The sequence below is a fragment of the Leopardus geoffroyi genome, chromosome A2, assembly GCF_018350155.1.
Source record: "Leopardus geoffroyi isolate Oge1 chromosome A2, O.geoffroyi_Oge1_pat1.0, whole genome shotgun sequence".
Classification (NCBI taxonomy): Eukaryota; Metazoa; Chordata; class Mammalia; order Carnivora; family Felidae; genus Leopardus; species Leopardus geoffroyi.
Genome location: NC_059331.1, coordinates 70,865,313 through 70,888,922, shown reverse-complemented (window position 1 = coordinate 70,888,922; position 23,610 = coordinate 70,865,313). Strand labels below are relative to the sequence as shown.

General features: G+C 37.9%; 1 protein-coding gene across 7 annotated transcripts in view; it reads left to right on the top strand.

The window, feature by feature from the left end:
* BLVRA (biliverdin reductase A) overlaps positions 1-21,135 on the top strand; it is a 53,313-nt gene extending 32,178 nt beyond the window's left edge. For 6 of the 7 annotated variants that reach the window (XM_045494323.1, XM_045494320.1, XM_045494325.1 and 3 more), the window contains 3 exons: positions 12,554-12,661; positions 14,817-14,988; positions 19,588-19,966. In XM_045494323.1, coding sequence (XP_045350279.1) covers positions 12,554-12,661; positions 14,817-14,988; positions 19,588-19,846 — 539 coding nt within the window. In that variant the 3' untranslated portion in view covers positions 19,847-19,966. Of the gene's footprint in view, positions 1-12,553; positions 12,662-14,816; positions 14,989-19,587 lie in introns of all 7 variants that reach the window. The other variant, XM_045494322.1, reaches the window with a different exon arrangement.
* The last annotated feature ends 2,475 nt before the right edge of the window (positions 21,136-23,610 follow it).

Sequence of the window (23,610 nt, the reverse complement as noted above, 5' to 3'; positions counted from 1 at the left end):
CTGTTCATGTCTTTTGCCCATTTCTTCACTGGATTATTCACTTTTTGGGTGTTGAGTTTGATAAGTTCTTACAGATTTTGGATACTAACCCTTTATCTGATATGTCATTTGCAATTATGTGCATACTTTTGTAGTTTGTGTTGTTTCTCAAGAGGATTATTTATCAAATATCTCCTACATGTTAGGAACTTGGGAACTCTACTACGTGCTTCATATATTATTTTGTTTAATTCTAGAAACCCTTGGAGGTAGGTATTTTCTCTTATGTATAGGAGCTTATGTATAGGAATCCATGGCTCAGAGAAGTTAAGTAATTTGTGCCAGATCACAAAGCTAGTAACAGGACTATATTGGAAGATAGAGATTTGAATTCAGTCCTTTCCAGCTCTGAAGTCTACATTCATTCCTCTAAGCCATACTGCCTTCCAGAGATTTTTGTTTTTACATTACCTGCACAAGTCCCTCAATGGAGGCAACAAGAATTAACTATAATGTTTAATGATTAAGGGACCTAGTTACATGAAGTTTAAATTAAAAACTCTTTGTTTCAACATTTGCTATTGAAAAGCTTTAATATATGAGCAAAGTATCATGAACAATTGCATGAAAATCACCAAAGAAAGCAGCACCTTGTGCTTATCACCAGTGTAGACTGGTCAGACTTTATTGAAATTCTTGTAGTACTCTGTAGCACTGGGATGTGCTGCTGAAGGACAGAGCCCATTGCCACAGCAGCTAAGCAGTGCCTAGAACTGAGTAGACCTTCAGGAGGTGTTTGAATGAGGAGATAGAGAATTACTGCTGTGAGTAAGAGGAGCTTTGAGGCCATCACCTTTGTATATTATTTTCTTATAGCACAGATATCCATGGACAAAGAACAAGACACCAAAGCATACACCATAGATTTCTTGCTAACTGCAAAGGAAAGAAAAAAAATGTGCCTTTACAATGAAGAGCTCTGTTGTTTTCATCCTAACCGAATGATTGCTGATATGGGTCAGTCTGATGATACATACTATCTGATGTGATGTACACAGTGTCAATCATATAATTGAGACAGAACATGCAAGGATAAAGGAGCAAATTAAATGGCACTGTAAAAAATCAAGCAAACTAGAATGTGGAACATGCTACAAAATAACAGGCTAAATTTTCTCAGAAAGGTAATATCCTGCACATAGTGGCTTCCTTCCAAAGTGTAAATATAGAAAGGAGGGGAAAAGAGTACACTTTACACTAGAGAAACCAAACACTACCTTAGCTAGTTGATCAAAAGTAACATCAACAGTGGTAAGTTATGATAATAGGATGTATTCTTGATATGATATGATGAGAATGGTTCATTACCTCTGTAGTTTTCCTCCCCTAACCATAACCCCAGTGTGATCATGAGAATAACATCAGAAAAATCCCAGTTGAGGGGCATTCTACAAAATTCCTGGCCAATACTCTTCAGAACTGTCAAAGTCATTAAAAAACAAAGGAAGTTTAAGAAACTTTCTAACCCAAGAGGAGCCTAAGGAGATATGATAACTAAATGTGATGTGGTATCTGGAAACAGAAAAAGCACATTAGGTGTAAACTAAGGAAATCTGAACAAAATATGGACTTTAGTTAATTAAAAATAATCTTAGTTTTTTAAAAACTAAGGATAAGTGTTATATTAGAGCCTTGGTATTATCTCCATTAGCAAGCACAATCTGGGTGGATATGTTTAGATCATTAATGGCTTTTAAAAAGAAAAAGGTTCTTAGCAATGAAACTGACATTTTTTCTCTAGGCAAGTATTTATAACTCAGAGCGTTCATTCAGCAGTTTTTACACAATAGTTATTATGTATGAGACACCGTACTTATTAACAATAGAGATAATAAAAAGATGACCCTTGCTTTTGAGGAGCCCACATTGCCATATGTTCACAACTAGGTAACATTAATCTGCTGAAAATGAGTTGAAAATGTAACTATAACATTTACATTGTAGCCCAGGGAAGTAATAATTTTATTCAACTTGGAATACCTAAATGCAATATCATTTTGTATGGCAAAAGTTAAGGATAATTTGGGAGTAATGTCAGCAAGATGGTGGAATAGGAAGCACTAGGACCTCATTCTGCCGTGGAGACACTGACTTAAGAGCAATATATAGACCATATTGCCTTTGTGAGAATTCCAGAAACAATTTAAGTGGTTATAGTCACCCAGGCATACACAAAGCCAAGAAGAGCTGCGTTGAAGCCGGTAAGAAGGTTCATTGCATTTGCTCACCTTCACCCTGGCACAACAGGGTGTGATCGGGACAAAACTCCCAAGTCTTAGCTTCTCCCTTGGGGGAAAAAAGAAGAGTGGAACCTGCATCTAGTGTTCTGGTTTTGCAAGGGCTGCTTGAGAGACTGGTTTCTATCTCTCTTGACTTGGGGTGCTGAAGGAAGCAATAGTGTACTTTAGATGCGAGATTAGAGGCTGCCAAGAACAAGGCAAACTCTGTGATTTGTTATAGCAACAGAGAGACTGCAGTACTGCATAAAGAAACCAGGGTGAGCAAGATATTAGGTTTTTGAGAACAGGGGCAAACCTCTTTCACTTGGAAATTATACACATAATCCCAGAGAAGATACATCCCCAGGAAAGATTTGAGAGGCTCGTTGAATTGCTAGCCTGTCTGGAGAAGGTCTTTCCTTATAAAAAGTCAGTCTGTAAAGACTGGAAGAAGTGGCTGTTTTTCCAAATATTCAGATCTCAACAAATGATCACAAGGCATAAAAAGAAACAAGGAAAAATTGGCTCTTAAAGGAACAAAATTAATCTCCAGAAACTAATCCTAAAGAAATAGAGACCTATGAATTATCTGATAAAGAATTCAAAGTAACTCTAAAAGATAGCTAAAAGAGGACACAGACAAGTGAATAAAATCAGGAAAACAGTGCATGAACAAAATGAATATATCAACAAAGAGCTGTAAACTATAAAAAACAAAAAAATTCTAGAGATGAAGAATAAAATGACTGAATTGAAAAATGTGCAAGGGTTCAACAGCAAACTTGATCAAGTGAAAGAATTGGTACATTTGAAGATGGGTCATTTGAAATTTGAGTCAAAGGGGCAAAAAGAAAAAGAATGAAGAAAAGTGAAGAAAGCTTAAGGGATTTATGGTACACCATCAAACAGATCAATATATGTATTATACAAGTCCCAGAAGGGAGCAGTGAGCTTATTTGGAATAATCATGGCTGAACACTTCCCAAATTTGAGGAAGGAAATGGAATACAAATTGAAGACACTTAATGAACTCCAACTAGAGTAATTCCAGAGATCCACACCAAGACACATAATCACACTGTAAAGACCATAAAGGCAGAATCTTGAAAAAGGCAAGAGAAAAGTGACTTCTCAAGGAGCTCCTAATAAGCTTATCAGCAGAATTCTCAGCAACCTTATAGGCCAGAGGGAGTTGGATGATATATTCAATTTGTTGAAAGAAATACAACTGCCAACCAAGAATACTATATTCATCAAAATTGTTCATCAGAAATGAAGGTGAAATTAAGACTTTCCTGGAAAAACAGCAACTGAGGGAATTAATCACTACTAGACTTATTCTACAAAAAATGCTAAAGGGAGTCATTTAAACTGAAGCAAAAGGATTTTAAACAGCAATTAATCATATGAAAATAAAAAGTACTCTGGTAAAGGGAAACATAAAAAGAAATATAGAATCCTGTAGTATTTTGTTGGTTCATAAATCATCAGACAATTTTTTCAATGTTTATTTTTGAGAGAGAGAGCAAGAGCATGAGCAGGGGAGGGGCAGAGAGAGAGGGAGACACAGAATCCAAAGCAGGTTCCAGACTGTGAGCAGTCAGCACAGAGCCTGTGTGCGGCTCAAACTCATGGACCATGAGATTATGACCTGGGCCGAAGTTGGACATTTAACTGACTCAGCTACCCAGGCACCCCAATCATTTTTAATTCTAGTATGAAATTGTAAAGACAGAGCATAAGAAATAACTATAATTCTATGTTAATGGATATACAATATAAATAGATATAATTTGTGATATGAGTAAAATAAAGTGGGAGGTTGGAAATGTAAAGGAATAAAGTTTTTGTATGCAGTTGAAGTTTTTATTAGTTTAAGTTAGATTACTATAATTAGAAGTTTTATTTAATCCCCACACTAACCACATAAGATGTGCAAAAGGAAATGAGAAAGGAATCAAAACATGTCACCAAAAAAAAAAAAAAAATCAACAAAACACAAAAGAAGGCAGTAAGAGAGGAAAAGGACAAAATACTGCAAGAATTTATAGACAACAGTTAACAAAATGGCAGCAGAAGTTTTTTTTTTTCTGTCAGTGATAACTTCAAATGTAAATGGTTAAACTCCCTAATCAAAAGACTTAGATTGGCTCAGTGGATTAAAACAAAACAAAAACAAGGTCCAACTGTATACTGTCTACAAGAGACTTCAGATCTAAAGACACATATGCACTAAAAGGATGGAAAAATATTCCATGTAAATAGTAACCACAAGAGCAAGAAGACATAAATTTATCAAACAAAATAGGCTTTAAGTCAAAAAGTGTCATAAGAGATGAAGAAGGACATTATATAATGATAAAAGGGTCAGTTCACCTAACATTAGAGCTCCCAAATGTATGAAGCAAACATTGTTGAAGGGACACAATAATAGTAGGAGACTTCAGTACTCCACTTTGAGTAATGGATAGGAAAACCAGCCAGAAGGTCAATATATGAAACAGAGGACTTGGACAACACCAATTGAACAGACATATAGAGAATACTTCATCCAATAATAGCAGAATACACATTCTTCTCAAGCACACATAGATTGTTCTCCAGGGTAGACTGTATGTAGGCCACAATAAGTCTTAACAAATTTAAAAAGATTGAAATCATTGCTAAGTGTCTTTTCAGAACACAGTGGAATGAAACTAGAAATCAACAGCAGAAGAAAAACTGGAAAATCCACAAATACATGAAAATTAAACAGTATACTGTTAGTTAGCCAATGGGTGAAGGGAAAAATCACAAGAGTGATTAGAAATATCTTGAGAAAATGAAAGTGAAAATGCAGCATACCAAAATATATGGGATATAGTAAAAACAGTACAAAGAAGGACATTTATGGTAGTAAACACATTAAACAAGAAGGAAGATCTCAAGTCAGCAACCTAACTTTACACCTCAAGGAACTAGAAGACTGAACTAAATCAAAAGTTAGCACAAAAAAAGGAAAACAATAAAGATTAGAATAGTAATAAATAAATAAATAAATAAATAGAAAAACAATAGAAAATTTCAAAGAAACTAAAATCTTTTGAAAAGATTTAAAAAATTGACAAAGTCTTAGCTAGATTAACTAGGAAAAAAAGATTCAAATAAACTCAGAAGTGTAAAGGAGACATTATGACATGCCACAGAAATAAATGTATTACAGGAGACTACTATGAACAAGTATACTCCAACAACTGGATAACATAGAGTAAGTGGATAAGTTCCTAAAAACAGACAAAATACCAACTGAATCATAAATTCTGTACATACCAATAACTAGTAAGAAGACTGAAACAGTAACTTCCTAACTAGAAAAGCCCAGGATCAGATGGCTTCACTGGAAAATAATAGCAAACATTTATAGAAGTAACAACAATTCTACTCAAAACTTTCCAAAAAATTAAAGAGGAAAGAACACTTCCAGACTTATATGAGGCCAGCATTGCCTGATACCAAAGCCAGACAAAGTTAACTACAAGAAAAGTAAAGACCAGTATATCTGGTTTCTGCAGATGCAGAAATTCTCATCAGAATGTTAGCAGCCTAGATTCAGCAGGACCAAGTGGGATTTATTCCTGGGATGCAAGAATTGGGTCAACATATGAAAACAAAGAATGTGATACACCACATTAAAAGAATGAAGGACAAAACCCACATGATCATCTCAATTGTTGCAGAAAAATGCATTTGACCAAATTCAACACCCTTTAATGATAAAAGCATTCAACAAACTAACAATAAATAGAAGGAAACTACCTCATGATAATAAAAACTATATATGACAAACCGCAAAACATTGCTGAAAGATATTGAGGTGACTGCTTCAAATACACAGACATCAATGCAAAAGCCATCAGAAATAGGAAAAAAAACAAGCATGACATTATCAGGAACACAATAATTTTCCAATAACTGACACAAAAGAAGTGGAAATCCACAAGTTACCTGAAAATTCTAAATAATTATTTGAAGGAAGCTCAGCATGATTCAAGAGAACAATAAACAAACTCAGGAAAACAATGTATGAACAAAATGAGAAATCATAAGACATAAATACATTTTGGAGCTTAAGCATATAAGTGAATGAAATGAAAAATTCAGTAGAGAGCTTCAACAACAGGCTCAATCAGGTAGAAGAAAGAATCTATGAATGTGAAGACAGGTCTCTTGATATTATCCAATCAGTGGGAAAAAAGAAATTAAATTGAAAAAGAGCAAAGAAAGTGTATGTGAATTATGGGACAACGTCAATTGAAACAATATTCACATTATGGGAGTCCCAGAAGGAGAAAGGAGAGCAAAAGACAGGGAAAACTTATTTGAAGAAATAATGGCTAAAAACTTTCCAAAACTAGGGAGAGATACAGTCATCCAGGAACATGAAGCTCAAGTGTCCCCAAAACGATTTAATCCAAAGAGATCACATTGTAGTCAAGCTCTCAAAAAAATCAAAGAATTCTAAAAGCAGCAAGAGAAAAAAGACTCACCACATACAAGGGAATCCTGATACAGCTGTCAGCAGACTTCTCAGCAGAAGGCCCAACAGGCCTTCCATGTGCTCAAAGAAACACGCAATCAACCAAGAATACTTCAGAACTCTCAATCACAAACTTTAGAAATGAAGGAGAGATAAAGTCTTTCCCAAGCAAATAAAAGCTGGGGTAATTTATCATCATTAGATCTGCCTTATAAGAAATGCTAAAGGGAGTTCTTCAAGCTGAAAGGATGTGAATTAGTAACATGAAAATATATGGAAGTATAAAATCCACTGTTAAAGGTAAATATATAAATATATAGTTAATTTTCTGAATATTGCAATAGTGAACTCTAGCACATAGGTTAAAAGACAAAAGTGTTACCTATCAATGATGTAAATGACTTACATTCTCCACTAAAAGACATAGGGTGGCTCAATGAATTACAAGAAAAAAAAAAAAAAAACAAGTATATGGTGCCTATAAGAACACTCATAGACCAAAACTAAAAGGATGGAAAAATATTCTATGCAAGTAGAAACCAAAAGAAGCTGGAGTAGCTGTACTGATATTAGACAAAATAGACTTTAAGTGAAAAGCTGCAGCAAGAGATAAAGAAGATAAAGGGATCAATTCAGTGAGAGGTTGTAACAATAGTAAATTTTTAGGCATCCAGTAGGGGCACCTGGGTGGCTCAGTTGGTTGAGCTTCAGACGTCGGGTCAGGTCATGATCTTGCACTTGACGAGTTTGAGCCCTGTGTCAGACTCTGTGCTCACAGCTCAGAGCCTGGAGCCTGCTTTGTACTCTGTGTCTCCCTCTCTCTCTGCCCCTCCCCAGCTCATGCTGTGTCTTTCTCTGTCTCAAAAATAAACATAAACATTAAGAAATATATATATATAGACATCCAGTATTGGAACACCTAGATACATTAAATAGTTTATAGATCTGAAGACAAAAGTAGATAGCAATGCAATAATAGAGGATTTCAATACCCTGCTTTCAACAATGGATAAATCATCCACATAGAAATATAATATGGAAATAATGGATTTGAATTACACTTAGACCAAATGGACCCAATAGACACGTACAGAATACAGAGCATTTCAACCACCACCAACAGAATATACATTCTTCTCAAGAATGCAACATGGAACATTCTTCAGGATAGATCATATGTTAGGCCACAAACAACTCTTAACAAATTTAATAAGAGTGAAATCTTATCAAGTATTTGACCACATGATATGGTATAAAAGTGAATAATAGGAAGGCTGGAAAATTCATAAATATGTAAACCGCACACTTCTGAAAAAACAGTGGGTCAAAAGAAGAAATCGAAAGGGAAATTTAAAAAAAAATCTTGAGATGAATGAAAATGGAAACAAACATACCAAAAATTATCGCATCTAGCAAAAACATTTCTAAGAGGAAGATTTATAGCGGTAAATACTTATATTAAGAAAAGAGAAAGATCTCAAACAACCTAATTTTACATCTCAAGGAAGTAGAAAATGAACAAAGCAGAAGAAAATAATAAAGATTAGAGCAGAAATAAATGAAATAGAGACTAGAAAGATGATGGAAAAGATAAATGAAACTGAGTTGGTTTTTTGAATAGAAATACAAAATTGACAAACCTTTAGCTGCACTTACCAGGAAAAAAAAAGATGACTGGAATAAGTGAGGGAGGAAACAATATAATATAGATACCGCAGAAATACAAAGGATCATAAGAGACTACTATGAACAATTTTATGCCAAAAAATTAGATAACTTAGAAGAAATGGATAGATGCATAGAAATGTAATTTACCAAGATTTAATCATGAAGTAATAGAAAAATGGAACAGACCAACAATGAGGAAGGGATTAGATGATGATGATGACAATAATAAATAATAAATCCCAACATATAAATGTCCAGGATGAGATGGCTTCACAGGTGAATTCTACCAAACATGTAAAGTATTGTTACCAATCCTTCTCAAACTCTTACAGAAAATCGAAGAGGAAAGAACACTTTGGAACTCATTTTACGAGGCCAGCATTACCAAAATACCATGATCCAAGACAAGAACATTAAGAGAAAAGAAAATTACAGGTCAATATCCATAATGGACATAGATGCAGAATCTTCACCAAAATACTAATGCCAAACTCTAGAACACATTAACAGGATCATACACGAGGATTTAATGGTGTTCCTCCCTGGGATGCAAGCATCATTCAGCGTATGTAAATCATTAACATAATAAAGGATAAATATATCATCATCTCCATAGGTGCAGAAAAAGCATTTGGCAATTCTTTTATGATAAAAAAAAAATCTGAACAAATTAGGTTTAGATGGGATGTTTCTCAGTATAATAAAATATTGAAAAGCCCACAGCTAACCTCTTACTTCATGGTGAAACACTGAAAGCTTTTCCTCCAAGATCAGGAACAAGACAAGGATGCCCACTCTTACCACTGTGTTCTGTTTAACGCAGTACTGGAAGTCATAGAGCAATTAGGCAAGAGAGAAATAAAAGGCATCCAAATCAGAAAGAAAAAGTAAAATTGTCTCTGCAGATGACATGCTCTTATATGCAGAATACCCTAAAGACTCCACCAAAAAACTGTTCGAACTGATAAGCAAGTAGAGTTGCAGGTACAAAATTAGCGTGCAGAAATCATTTGTGTTTCTATATACTAACAAATTATCTGAAAGAGAAATAAGAAAGCAATCCCATTTGTAGTACCATTAAAAACAATAAAATACTTAGGAATAAATTTAACCAAGGAGGTGAAAGACATGTACACTGAAAACTGTAAGACATTGATGAAAGGGATTAATGAAGATCCAGCAATTGCACTAATAGATATTTACCCCAAGAATACAAAAATACGAATTCAAAGGGATACATGTACCCCGAATGTTTATAGCAGCAGCATCTACAATACCCAAATTATGGAAATGACCCAAAGGTTCTTTGACTGATGAATGGATAAAGAAAATGTGGTATATTTATATACAATGGAATATTACTCAGCCATAAAAAAGAATGAAATCTTGCAAAAAAGGACGTGGATGGAGCTAGAGAGGTTTATGCTAAGTGAAATAAGTCAGTCAGAAAAAGACAAATACCATATAATTCCATTCATATGTGGAATTTAAGAAACAAAACAAATGATCATAGGGGAAAAAAAGAGAAAGAGAGGTAAACCAAACACACACTTTTAGCTATAGAGAACAAACACATGGTTACCAGAGGAGAAGTGGGGGGGTGGGGGTGGGAATGGGTTAAATAGGTATTGAGGATTAAGGAGTGTACTTGTAATTGAGCACCATGTGTTATATGTTAAGTGTTGAATTACTAAATTGTACACCTGAAACATACAGTATAATGAAACTAACAATACACTGTATGTTAACTAACTGAAATTTAAATAAAAAATTTTTAAAAACAGATTGAAGAAGACACAACTAATTGGAAAGGTACCTCATGTTCTTGGATTGGAAGGATAGATATTTTTAAAGTTCATACTTTGTAAAGCAATTTATAGATCCAGTGCAATCCCTAGCAAAATTCCAATGGCATTATTTTTACAGAAATAGTAAAACCATTTTGAAATTTGTGTGGAACCATAAGAGACCCTCAATACCAAAAACAATCTTGAGAATGAAGAATAAATCTGGAAGCATCACACTTCCTAAATTACAATTTATGATACAAAGGTATAGGAATCAAAACAGCGTGGCACTGGCATAAAATCAGGCACATAGACCAGTGGAACAGTATAGAGAGCTCAAACATAAACCCATGCATACGTGGTTAACTAATATTTGACAAGGGCACCAAGAACATACAGTGGGAAAATGGTAGTGTCTTCAATCAGTGGTGTTAGGAAAACTGGATATGCACATGTAAAAGAATGAAACTGGACTCCTGTCTTACATCAGTCACAGAAATTGTCTTGAAATGTATCAGAGACATATAAAATCATAAGAAAAAGAGACTTATCTGACACTGTAAAACTCCTAAAAGAAAACATAGGGGGAAAATCCTTGACTTTGTTTTTAGCAGTGTTAGCTTGGATAAGACACCAACTTCACAGGCAAAGAAAGCTAAAATAAACATAAACACATCAAACTGAAGAGCTTCTACACAGTAAAGGAAATATTCAGTAAACTGAAATGGCAATCTATAGAATGGGAAAAAAATATTTGCAAACTATATATGTCATAAGGGGTTAATATCTAAAATATAAAGAACTCACACAGCTAATAGGGGAAAAGCAAACAATCCAATTAGAAAATTGGCAGAGGAATTTAAGAGACACATTTCCAAAGAAGATATACAAACAGGTATGTCAACAGATGTATGAAGAGGAGTTCACAGTCACTAATCATCAGGCATACCAAAACCACAGTGAGATATCACCTCACACCTATTATGGTAGCTATTTTCAAACAATGAGGTAACAAATGTTGATAAGGATGTGGGGAAAAAGGAACTCTGATGTACTCTTGGTTGGAATGTAAACTGGCATATCCAAAAAGTTCAAAAAATTAAAAACAGAACTGTCAGATGATCCAGAAACCTACTCCTGGGTATATATCTGAAGGAATTGAAATCAGTGCATTGAAGGGATAACTGCACACCCATGTTCATTGTAGCATTATTCACAGTAACCAAGACATGGAAGCAACCCAAATGCCCATCAACAGATGAATGTTAAAAAAAAAAAAAAAAGGTGTGATACATATATAAACTGGAATATTATTCAGCAGTGGGAAAGGAGGATATCCTGCCATTTGCAACAACACAGATAAACCTTGAGCACATTATGCTAAGTGCGATAAGTCAGAGAAAGACAAGTACTATATGATTATCACTAATTTGTGGAATCTAGAAAGTCAAACCTATAAAAAAAAATAGCCAGTGAAATGGTGATTACCACCAGGGAATAGGATGTGTGAGGGGTAAGATTCATAATTTTTAAGGGCACAAACTTGTAACAAGTAGTAAATAAGCCAGAGAGATATAAAAATAAATAAATAAAAATAAAAGGGAAATACTGAATGAACAAAACATATTTGAACAAAAGAGCTTTCTTGTACTTTAAGTTTTTCCTGAGTTTTGTTTTGTTTTGTGTACCTAGAGAGGTTGGTAATATGGAAGGAATATATATTAAAAAAAAAAAATAGTCATGTGGGATTAGTTGAAAATAAAGAACTATTGAAGAAGGGGAACCAGTTCTGGTATTTTATGAATCTTCTAACCTAGGTAAGAAAAAGCCACCAGAGCAAAAAATTTTAACAGCTTTCTTTTATAATCCAAAATTTTAGTTACGAATATTATCTATCCACCCTCCAACCTGGGTAATTTGAAAAAGTCACTTGGTTCTTCCAGTTTTTGAAATAAAGAGTCTAATTTTAGCTTCTCTTTAGTCCTCAAAATTCCTTTTCTTCTCCTTGTTTCTTAGATTTTTATGCTGCACTGCCCCATTCTGGCTAGAAGAGAAGTTAGCACTCAGCTCAGATACTTCCCAGATCTCATCTTGCCTTTGGGGCAGGTAGATATCATGTTGCTTTCTTAGACTTTCATTTCTGTTGTAAGTTGAGAACTGACATCACCTCCAGGTGGGGTGTGTAAGGGTATAGTGATACTCCAGGTGGTTCTGCAGTCGCTGTGTCCTTCTGTGCTGGTAGAAGACAGACCTAGACTCTGGGATGCACATCTATACATGACTGATGATGACTGCCTTTTTTACTCCCATTTTTGTCATGACAGGAAAGGTCTTGCATGAGGAGCATGTTGAACTCTTGATGGAGGAGTTTGCATTCCTGAAAAAAGAAGTGGTGGGAAAAGACCTGCTAAAAGGGTCTCTCCTCTTTACAGGTCAGTTTGAGGTGGGATCACAGGTCATGTGTAACTGGTGAGGCCAGAAAGCTAACTAGGTTCTTTCCTAGTTCTCTAGGATGTTAATTTGGATTCATTTTTTCTAAAGACTGTCTGACTGAAGGCCAATTTAATATAATCTTCCCATGCTTCCACAAACAATAAAAATAGCCATTTTTTTTTCTTTCCTCAAATGAGATTTAAGTGCTTGGTGGACCTTAGGTAAAAGTATGTTAGAAATCTTAAGCTTACACATGCTTCTGTCCCAACCTTTTAGATAGAATTTTCCTCATTAAATCTTAACAAATTGGAGACTATTTTTCCACAGGAGGTTGAACATGGACTCAGGTTCTTGGAGAGGAGAATATTTTTGTTCTCTTTGCAGAGTAAACAATATTCATAGCCCCTTTCTTCCTCCAACACGTTACAAGGACATGGGCAGCCCCCAGAATATTTGGTCTACACTATATTTGATTATTTGCTCTACGTTGGTCATTATTTGAGGAGCTCCATTAGCAATAGGATATGAGCATCCTGGAGCCTCCTGCTCTTTGGATGGCCTTCTTATCTGGCTATATCCTAGAGTATTTGGAACCTTTCCTGAGGGCTTTCCTTATAGAAGTAAAACCCTGACATGGTCAGGCATTGCTAAGTGGTAAAACCATTTATCTCCTCATGAATTTTCAGAAAATAACAGTGAAACCTCTTTTTAAAATCCACCTTCATCTTTTAAAATAATGATAGAGTTGTAACAATAATAACCATGAACCTGTACAAGGAACTGTGCCACGTATGTGACATGTATTAATTAGTTCATGTTAATTCATATATGATAATCCTATAAAGTGAATATTTATACCCCCATTATACACACAGAGAAAAGGAAGCTCAGAGAGGTGAATAGCTTCACAAAGTTGTCAAAAACAGCTTTGTGGCAGAGCCAGATTGGAGCTCAGGCCTCTGACTTCATGGCTCAAACATTTGATGGCTGCTCTGTCCTCTCCAAAAAGCCCAAGAGCAGACAGTAACCAGCTGAGAGGGAGAAACCTTTCTTTTGTAACTTTGATATTTAGGTCCTAGTGACTTCAAACCATGTTGTCTATGAAACTTATAATTTTTTTTTGCTTTTATTTATAGCTTGTTCTCTTTTTTATTTAAAAAAAAATTTTTTTTTATAACATTTATTTATTTTTGAGACAGAGAGAGACAGAGCATGAATGGGGGAGGGGCAGAGAGAAGGAGACACAGAATCGGAAGCAGGCTCCAGGCTCTGAGCTGTCAGCCCAGAGCCCGACGCAGGGCTCGAACTCACGGACCGTGAGATCGTGACCTGAGCTGAAGTCGGACGCTCAACCGACTGAGCCACCCAGGCGCCCGTGTTCTCTTTTTTAAAACATAGTCATAATATGAATTCTTTTCAAGTCAGTATCAAATTTGTAAGGAATTAGTTTATAAACAACGTAACAGGTTATGTAGCCTTTTAAGTTTGGGTTATGTTTAAAATTGGGGCTGGAGAGAGTCGGGAGCAATATCTTAACCACACATATTTCTCACACAGGTATTTTTTTTAATGTACTTTTGTGTAGGAGATTATGAAGACTAAGGAAACACTTAACACTGTATCAGTTTTTTTTTATATTGACATAGTTTATAGGTATTGCTGTTTTCTTCATAGCTATCATGGTGCCTTCACCCTATTGTCATTTACCCTATTGTTAGTTATATGGTATTTATAGGAATATAGGCTTGGGGGCCTAAAATACCTTGATTCTTTTTCTTTTATAAGACTTCTTTAAATCACTAACTGAAGAGGGTATGTATGTATGTGTGTGTATGTTTACTATATGTAAACCACATGTGCATAGTAGAAGCCTGAAATATTTTTATTATCCTATGGGCTAGATGGGCTGCTGTTTCCAATAAAATGTTTTATTTTCCTAAGAAAATTGAATCAAGTAAACAAGAAAAAAGAGAAATGCTTTTATGAAGTTTTCATTCAGGCACCTAAATATTAGTAGTCATCTTGCATATCATGCTGTAAGGCAAGGATGCTTTGTCTTGAGGACCTAGCCACACACCTGCCCACTTGCTCCCTCAGCTCTCCAGCTATCAGTCCTTACTTCCCACTTCCCATGGTATTTGTGATTCCCCACAGCTGGCCCATTGGAAGAAGAGCGGTTTGGCTTCCCTGCGTTCAGTGGCATTTCTCGCCTGACCTGGCTGGTCTCCCTCTTTGGGGAACTTTCTCTTATATCCGCCACTTTGGAAGAGCGAAAGGAAGATCAACATATGAAAATGACTGTGTGCTTAGAGACAGAGAACAAACGGTAGGTTGTGAGAAACTGTGAGGAGGAAACTTGAGGACATTGTCATATGTTCACAAAGGTGAATCTAGACAGAGCCCAGAGGGCCTAGACCCCCAACCCCAACTCCAGAAGGACTGTCTGCTTTTGTAGACACAGTAGGTGCTGGGATTTCACTTATGTTGGCCTTATTCATCCTCACAGCAGCCTTGGAAGGTAAATAAGACGAACATGATCCCCTTTGCCAAGTACATAGAGGCTTACGGAATTTGAGCAGGTTGCCTAAGCCACACAAGTGAGCAAGATCAGATGAAGTAACAGAAATCCAGTTTACCCCTGAGACCTGAATTTTTTCCAACATTTTATTATGAATGTTTCAGACATATGGTAAAGTTGGAAGAATTTTGCAGTGAACACCCATACAACTACTACCTAGATCTTGCCATTGACATTTTATCCTGCTTGCTTATCACGTGTCCAAGTATCCATCCCTCATTGTGACTACAATTTAAGGTTCTGTTTCTCAGCTTTATCTTATTCTGTCATACTATTCCCAAAGTGTTCTGATTCTTTATTTTTTATACCAAGTCTTTTAAAACAAAAGCATATTCATAATTCTCCTTGAAAAGCACTTGGGCTCTATAAAATATTTAAAATAACAAGTGTTTTGGAGTGTTTCTAAATGTGCTTCCAGGGGCGCCTGGGTGGCGCAGTCGGTTAAGCGTCCGACTTCAGCCAGGTCACGATCTCGCGGTCCGTGAGTTCGAGCCCCGCGTCGGGCTCTGGGCTGATGGCTCAGAGCCTGGAACCTGTTTCCGATTCTGTGTCTCCCTCTCTCTCTGCCCCTCCCCCGTTCATGCTCTGTCTCTCTCTGTCCCAAAAATAAATAAACGTTGAAAAAAAAAAAATTATAAATAAATAAATAAATAAATAAATAAATAAATAAATGTGCTTCCAGCTGGTGGGGCTCTTGGTAGTAAAAGAAACAGACCATTGGGTATTTACAAAAAGAGAAAAGTATTTGGGTTCCTGAATGAAGCCTGATCTTTGTCCATTTTGAGGAGTTTCCTCTTTGCTGGGGAAAGGCAGAGGTCACAGATGAAGGAAGATAAAGCATGCGGAACCTGCAAGGACTGCATTTGGAGTAATAGCACTAGCGGACCCTGACCTTGTAAGTGTAAGAATTGCAGCTATGGTCTGACCATCCCCACAGACAGGTGCTGTCCCCAGTAGCCAGAGCTAAACATAGCTCAGGGTGCTTCTGGAGCACAGAAAAGGGGAATGTCGAGAGGTCAGGTCATGCTTCTCAGAGGAAAATGTGCTCTTCTCAGTCCTTGACAGGAAATAAGATGTGAGGGAAGCAGAGACTAACTCATTATTGCAAAGGCGGGGCAGGCATCAGATGAGAGGTTGGGACAGATGGCAAACAACATATTATAATAAGTTGTTAATTACATATAATACTTTCTACTTCACAGATTGTACTTTTACTGTCACACCACCACAATAGCATAGGTGAAGCTGTATATTTATTAGTCATGTCCACTGATTAGGAAATTGAAACAGAGGAAACATCCTTGATGTTTGGCATTTCCTCAGACTTTTAAGACTCCATGTTCTATGGAAGGATATGAGAAATTTTCTTAGGTAGATCAGAACCTTTGGAATATCTCAAATTTCTTTTTATTCCCTTTTTTAAAAATATATTATTTATTTTATTATTTATTTTATTTGAGAGAGAGGGATAGAGAGCGCGAGCAGGGTAGAGGGGCAGAGGGAGAGAGAGAAGATCCCAAGCAGGCTCCATACTCTGCCTGGAGCCTGATGTGGGGTTCAATCCCACAACTTTGGGATCATGACCTGAGCTGAAATCAAGAGTCAGATGCTCAACTGATAGAGCCACCCAGGTGCCCCTGTCTCAAATTTATTTGTATCCAACGTTAAAGCAGTGAATAAACAGCATTAATGTTCATCTTTGTTATCAAATTCTGGAATGTTTTAAAGCGTGTACCATGTGCTTTTAAAACTAGCCATGAGCTGAAACTAATACAGTGTTAATGTCACCTCCCTCAGTTAAGTAAAACAAAACTAGCCATGGAGATTAATGTTTTAGAAGTGAGACCAACTTTTTGATGATAGAGTTTGTAATAATTTATTTTTAAAAATTGGAGTCATAATAAAAAATTTTTAAGTGATAGATTGAACACCTTAGTTTTACTAGTTTACTAATTTAACTACTATCTTGTAGACTCTGTCTGACCTGAATATGAATTTTTTATGTATGGGCTATCATTGATTTATACATGAATCATCTTATTTTAAATTTTTTTTTTCAATGTTTATTTATTTTTTTTGGGACAGAGAGAGACAGAGCATGAACGGGGGAGGGGCAGAGAGAGAGGGAGACACAGAATCGGAAACAGGCTCCAGGCTCCGAGCCATCAGCCCAGAGCCTGACGCGGGGCTCCGTGGGACCGCGAGATCGTGACCTGGCTGAAGTCGGATGCTTAACCGACTGCGCCACCCAGGCGCCCCTCATCTTATCATTTTAATGACTTCCAGAATAGACGACTTGGTGAAATGTAGCTCTTCAAAGCAAATAAGTCCCTGCTTGGTTTACATGCTGCTTAGTATAGTGTCCTCTGTGACAGAGAAAGGCCATCTTATCCTGTAAATGCAGTTATGGCTTCTGACTGTGCTTGGGAAGAATGCTTGGGATCTGTGGGCTTCTTTCTCTCTCTCCCCCAAAACTTGACTCAGTTTGGGGCGCCTGGGTGGCGCAGTCGGTTAAGCGTCCGACTTCAGCCAGGTCACGATCTCGCGGTCCGTGAGTTCGAGCCCCGCGTCGGGCTCTGGGCTGATGGCTCGGAGCCTGGAGCCTGTTTCCGATTCTGTGTCTCCCTCTCTCTCTGCCCCTCCCCCGTTCGTGCTCTGTCTCTCTCTGTCCCAGAAATAAATAAACGTTGAAAAAAAAAATTTAAAAAAAAAAAAAAAACTTGACTCAGTCTGCAGGCCTGAGTTTCAGCTTTCAACTATAAGTAGATGTCTTTCTAGGGTTGTTAACTGCACATTAGGAGCCTGTGCCAGTTGTTTCCAGACACAATTTTTTAAGTTATAGCTACCTTCAAACAATAGAGTAGAATAGAGCAGAACCATAACTGGGAAAGGGGAAGAGGCTGGTGGGGGTGGGGGGTTGGGGGAGGTGGTGGGAAGCATGATTTTGAGAGGTCACAATAAAAGGACTAGCCAGACAGGGATCATTACTTGAATTCCTGTTGTGGAAGTGCTGGTGTTAGAGACTGTTTACTGAGTGCTTACTGTGTGCCAGGCACAGGCCTAGCCCTTTAACAAGGATTTTCTCATAGAATCTTTATGCGAACTCTCTAAGTGGGAATTATTATGATCACCTGGGAAACTGAGGTTCAGCACTGTTAAGAAACTTGCTAAAGGCACAGAACTAAGTGTTGTGTGAGAATCACACTTAGGCAGCCTGTCTCCTGTCCCCAGATTGTGTCACCTTCTCCCCAAAACTTCATGGGAAGGGCACAAGAAAGGAAGGTCTTAGAAACCACATCAGGTCTCGTCTTTCCCTTGTTGCAGTCTTCACCTGCCAATGACGTAGGTGTCATTGTCTTAGAGCCCAAGGTCATCCATATAACCCTAGTGCAGCTTAATTCTCAAGCCCATGTTCTTTCCATCTTACCAACAGTTTTCACACTTTGTAAAAATAAACAATACTTTTTTAATCCAAATGTCATGTGGATAGTCAATGTATAGTCTAATCCAAATGTCATGTGGATAGTCAATGTATATACACGTTTCAGCTCTCCTGTCAAAGACAGCTGGTAGGAGTGTGGTCCCTGCCTGCTCATCCTTAAGAGCCTGGGGAGAGCAGTTAGAAATCACCACTTCCACCGGGTTTGCAGATGCAGGCTGAAACTCGGGAAATGGATGTGGTTAAACACCTCCCTGTGGAAGGGGAGACCTAAGAAGCTTTTTGTTGGTAGTCTATGCCCAAGTTGACAAATGCAAATATTTGCAAATGAAAGTTCTCGCAGAGAGAAAGAGTGGAGGAGTGGTCTGTGAATTTAAAACTTGTGTTTTGGGTTGGGATGTCTGGAGCTAAGTGTTGTCCAAGCCCAGAACATGTGTGGACAAGGTCCCATCCTCAGCCCTACTCTATTCAGTTGACAGTAAAGTGCCAACAGTCAGTATGCACACACCGGATAATGTATGGAAGTGTTTAATCACTGTATTGTATGCCTGAAACTAATATATTGTACACTGTTAAGTAACTGGAATTAAAAACTTTTTTAAAAAGTTACAGATAAGACAGTCACAAGAAAAAACAAACTGATGTTCACACAAAATCATTGAGTGAATTCCCTTGCCTGATGGCAAAATTAAATGAAGGACTGTTTGGCCCTGAAGTTGGAAACAATCACCCAAGGCCTTTGGGAGGCTGGTAGAGGTCAAGATGCCACCTGAGCCACTACATTGAGCAGCAGCTTCAGGGAAGATAGGTACAATATGCAGACTTGTTACCAGGTTCTCACGGGCTAGTAAACATCCACCTGCACTCTCTTGTAATCTCTAACATTTATGATTCTTTTGTCTTTGCAGTCCGCTCACATGGATTGAAGAGAAAGGACCTGGTCTAAAACGAAACAGACATTTAAGCTTCCATTTTAAATCTGGGTCCCTGGAGAATATGCCAAATGTAGGAGTCAATAAGAATATTTTCCTGAAAGATCAAAACATATTTGTCCAGAAACTCTTGGGCCAGTTCTCTGAAAAGGAACTGGCTGCTGAAAAGAAACGCATCCTGCACTGCCTGTGGCTTGCAGAAGAAATCCAGAAATACTGCTACTCAAAGAAGTAAGAGAAGGAAACATGCAGCACATCTAAGATGGGACCATAGTTTGCTTTTTATGAAGAGTTGACCTCTATCTCTATTCTTACAATTAAACATATCTTGGGCAAACAGGATTTGCTTACTGTCCCGAGCTGTGTTGGGAGTGATATTTGGGAGTTGGGACACATGTAATAGGGATGAGAGAACTAACCTTGGTAGAGCTGAGCCAAGTGCTTCGTATGCCTGATTTAATTTACTCTTCCCAACAGCCCTATCAGATGGGTATTACCAGGTTTGTTTTCATTAGTGTATTGGAAAATTTTATTTGAAGTCACCCAGATAGTAAATACGAGAACCAGCCTTTAAATCTTACTCATGCACTGAACCACTGCAAAATAGCCTCTTCCCTGCTTTAAGGAGTTATGTTTCACCCAACAAACTGTCACTGGGCGAGTATGCTAGGTGCTAAGGATTCTAAAAATGAGTAAGACATAGCCGCTTTCCTCGCTAACCTTGTCGAAAGCAAACCAGTCATACAAACTGGTCACTGTAATGTAATAGGTCCAGTAAAAGAGATATGCCCCTGGTCATCTGGAAGAAGGTTTGGGGAAAGCCTACAAACCAAATCTTCATAACTAGGTTAGTTGTATATAGGTGAGAGGAGGGCTTTTCTTGGCAGAGTGCTGACATGAGCAAAGAGAAGGAAGTGAGAAACAAGCTGGCGAGTACCCTGGGAACAGTGTTGCTAGAGCATTGTGTCTGGAGGAGGGAGTCCCAGAGATTAAATCTGTGGGGTCCCTATAAGCCAGATCAAGGAGCTAGGGTGTTATTTCTTAGGCACTGAAGGCTCTTATTTAACAGGGGAGTGGCATGGTCAGTTTTCTAGTTTAGAAATGAAAACTTCAGGAGGAAATGAGACTTGAGACCAAGGAGGAGGCATCCCGTTAAAAGCCAACAAATGTGTTCATACTTGCAGCCCTTGGCCTATCTAGACTCACTGCTTCTGTTGAGACACAGCTGACTTGAGGCAGAGCTGATTCCCAGGAATCTTCCCTTTCATTTCATTGGTTGTCCTGTTGCCTTTTCTTTGAAGCTTGTGTTAGATTTCTTGCCTTTGTGAATGTCTCCCTCTTGCTTTTTGCCTACTACCTTCCCATTGTGAGGTTTAGGAGCTGGGAAGTCATTGGTGTCAGCACTCTATTTTCTACCTCGATTTCCATGATTCTGTCACCATATACCTCAAGGTAGAAACCAAAACTCCTTAAGGTTGTTCTTTTATTTGCCATGTAAAACAGTTTAATAAATATTGGTCAGTTGGTTCTCTTGTTTTATCATTGACATCAAATATCCTTTGTGGCCAGGAAATATTGTATGTATTTTTGTGTGTTGTACAGCATCTAGCATGAGGCAAATATGTGATTAGAATGTAGTGCAATGGCGTCTCCCATTTGGGCCTGATAACTCTGCTATTTCGAAAATATTGGCCATATTTGGTATTAGAGGTGGGGGTGGGTGTCAATACCAGAGCTGGATAGTAAAGTGGTATAAACTGGTTTTATTTAATTAAGACTTGTGATAGATGAAAACAGATCTCAGTATAGAACCAGGCTCAATTCCAAATTGTATTTTCAGTGGATGGAAAATTACTAAGAGGAAACATGGGGAGAGAATTCTGTCTAAACCAACTTGATAAGGTTCTTGCTGAAGGCAGGCCAGTGTACTCAGATACCAGGGGTGGGGGACAAGGGATTTGATCAGATATTGAGGGTAGGGATTCTCATGGAACTGACTTAAGAGTTTTGCTAAATTGGGTGATGCAAAGACAGACGTGGAAATCCAAAGTTTGAGGCCTAGTTTGAGAAGAGGGTTCAGAGGAGCCTGACTAAAAGTTTGGTCAAAGTCTTTGTCATGGGTTATGTGATTACTAATTGATGACTACTCATCTTAAGCTTGTTTTGTGTGTGGTCAAGAGATTAAAATGAAAACATCCATTAGTTTTACTAATTGGTAAGAATTGCAGAAGGAGAAGGAAAAGATGGGAGAAAATAGAATCTGGAGAGATGGAACAGGAGTCCTTCTTCCTCTGCTATTTACAACTGCCCTCATCATCCTTTGGGGCTACTGGAGCCATTCTGGCCCCAGCCTACTGCAGCATTTCCCAAATACTCCTTCCTCTGAAACCCCACCCCCACCCCCACCCCCAATCATTACTGTCTTCCAGAGCTTCACTGAAGTTAAGCCACAAGTATCCCCTGCCATTTGTTTACCCAAAATATGGTGACCTTTGTTTTTTCCCTTGACTTTCATGGAAGGCTTAGTGAGAAAAGAGGGCTTTGAGGTCTGAGATTTCAGAACAAATTAGGCTTTTAGTCCAACTAGAAGAAAAAAGCCCTTTATCCCACTGTACTAATGCTTTGTGTTAGAGGGTCTTCTGGAAGGAAAGTAACATAGTAGTGCCCTTGATCCCTCTCTGCTCCTCACCAACTTCTGTGGTAGGAGCAACCTGCCTTTAGTGATAAAGCTGAAAAAGAAACTAAGCAGCAAAGCCCAACCTCCCTCTAGGTGCACCTGAATTCTCCATTTGTCCATGTGGTAGGTGACAGGGGTAGGCTCTTCCTCTGTAGTGGGGTGGCTTGAAGCTTTGAAAGAAAGTTACTCTAAGAGCAGAGTAGCAAACCTATTTGGCTTTGGATCCCAGCTACATTTCCCAATCTTTGTCATAATAAAACTGGTACTTTTTTAAAAAACTTAGTCTCTCTTCTATGTTTATAGCTGAATTGGTCCCCAGAATTGGGAAGGAGAAAAAGGAATGCACCTTGCTGGCACCTTAAATCCCAACAATAGATTCTCTCCTTAGGGTTTACTGCCTGAAGGAATCAAGTGGGAAAAAAAAGAGGGTGGGGAGGAAACATTTTAGTCAATGGCTCTACGGTTCCTCAAGAGAGGGCTTCTGTTTGGGAAATTCCTTGCTAAGCCAGTTCATAAGTAGTGGTGGTGTTGGAGATGGAGGGGGATTGACTGTAATAAAAGGAGAAGCTTTGGGAACCTAGGTTGATGGGTTGAAGGGGAAAAAAAATAGACACTCCTCTCTGCAAAAGTAATAGGATTTAATGGGAAAGAAGGGAATTAAGAGGCCTAGGATAATGAAGCCTTTGATACTCAAAATGTGTGCTGACCAGTAGCCTTGGCTTTGGCATGGCCTAAAAACTTGTTAGAAATGCAAATTCTGAGGCCCACCTTAGACCTACTGAACCAGAATCTGCATTTTAGATTGCATGGTGATTCCTGTGCATATCAAAGTTTCTTGGAGCTTGTGGACTAGTAAGGAAGAAAAGTGTTACTCATAATGTTAAAGCACAGCTATGAAGAATGCTAAAGGAGGATTTTATTTTTTTTTTTTTCTTCTTTCTTTTCAACGTTTTTATTTATTTTTGGGACAGAGACAGAGCATGAATGGGGGAGGGGCAGAGAGAGAGGGAGACACAGAATCGGAAACAGGCTCCAGGCTCTGAGCCATCAGCCCAGAGCCTGACACGGGGCTCGAACTCACCGACCGCGAGATCGTGACCTGGCTGAAGTCGGACGCTTAACCGACTGCGCCACCCAGGCGCCCCAAAAGGAGGATTTTAAAATCTTGTTCTAGGGAGAGTTTTTCTAGTCAAGAATTTAGGAAAACCTTCCCTAAAGAATGAGTGTGATGTGAAGACAGGTTGGGGAGTCACTGGAGTATATGAAAGGCTGCACTGAGGTGACATTTACTGGAGCCAGAATGACAAAAGGAATCCACACTG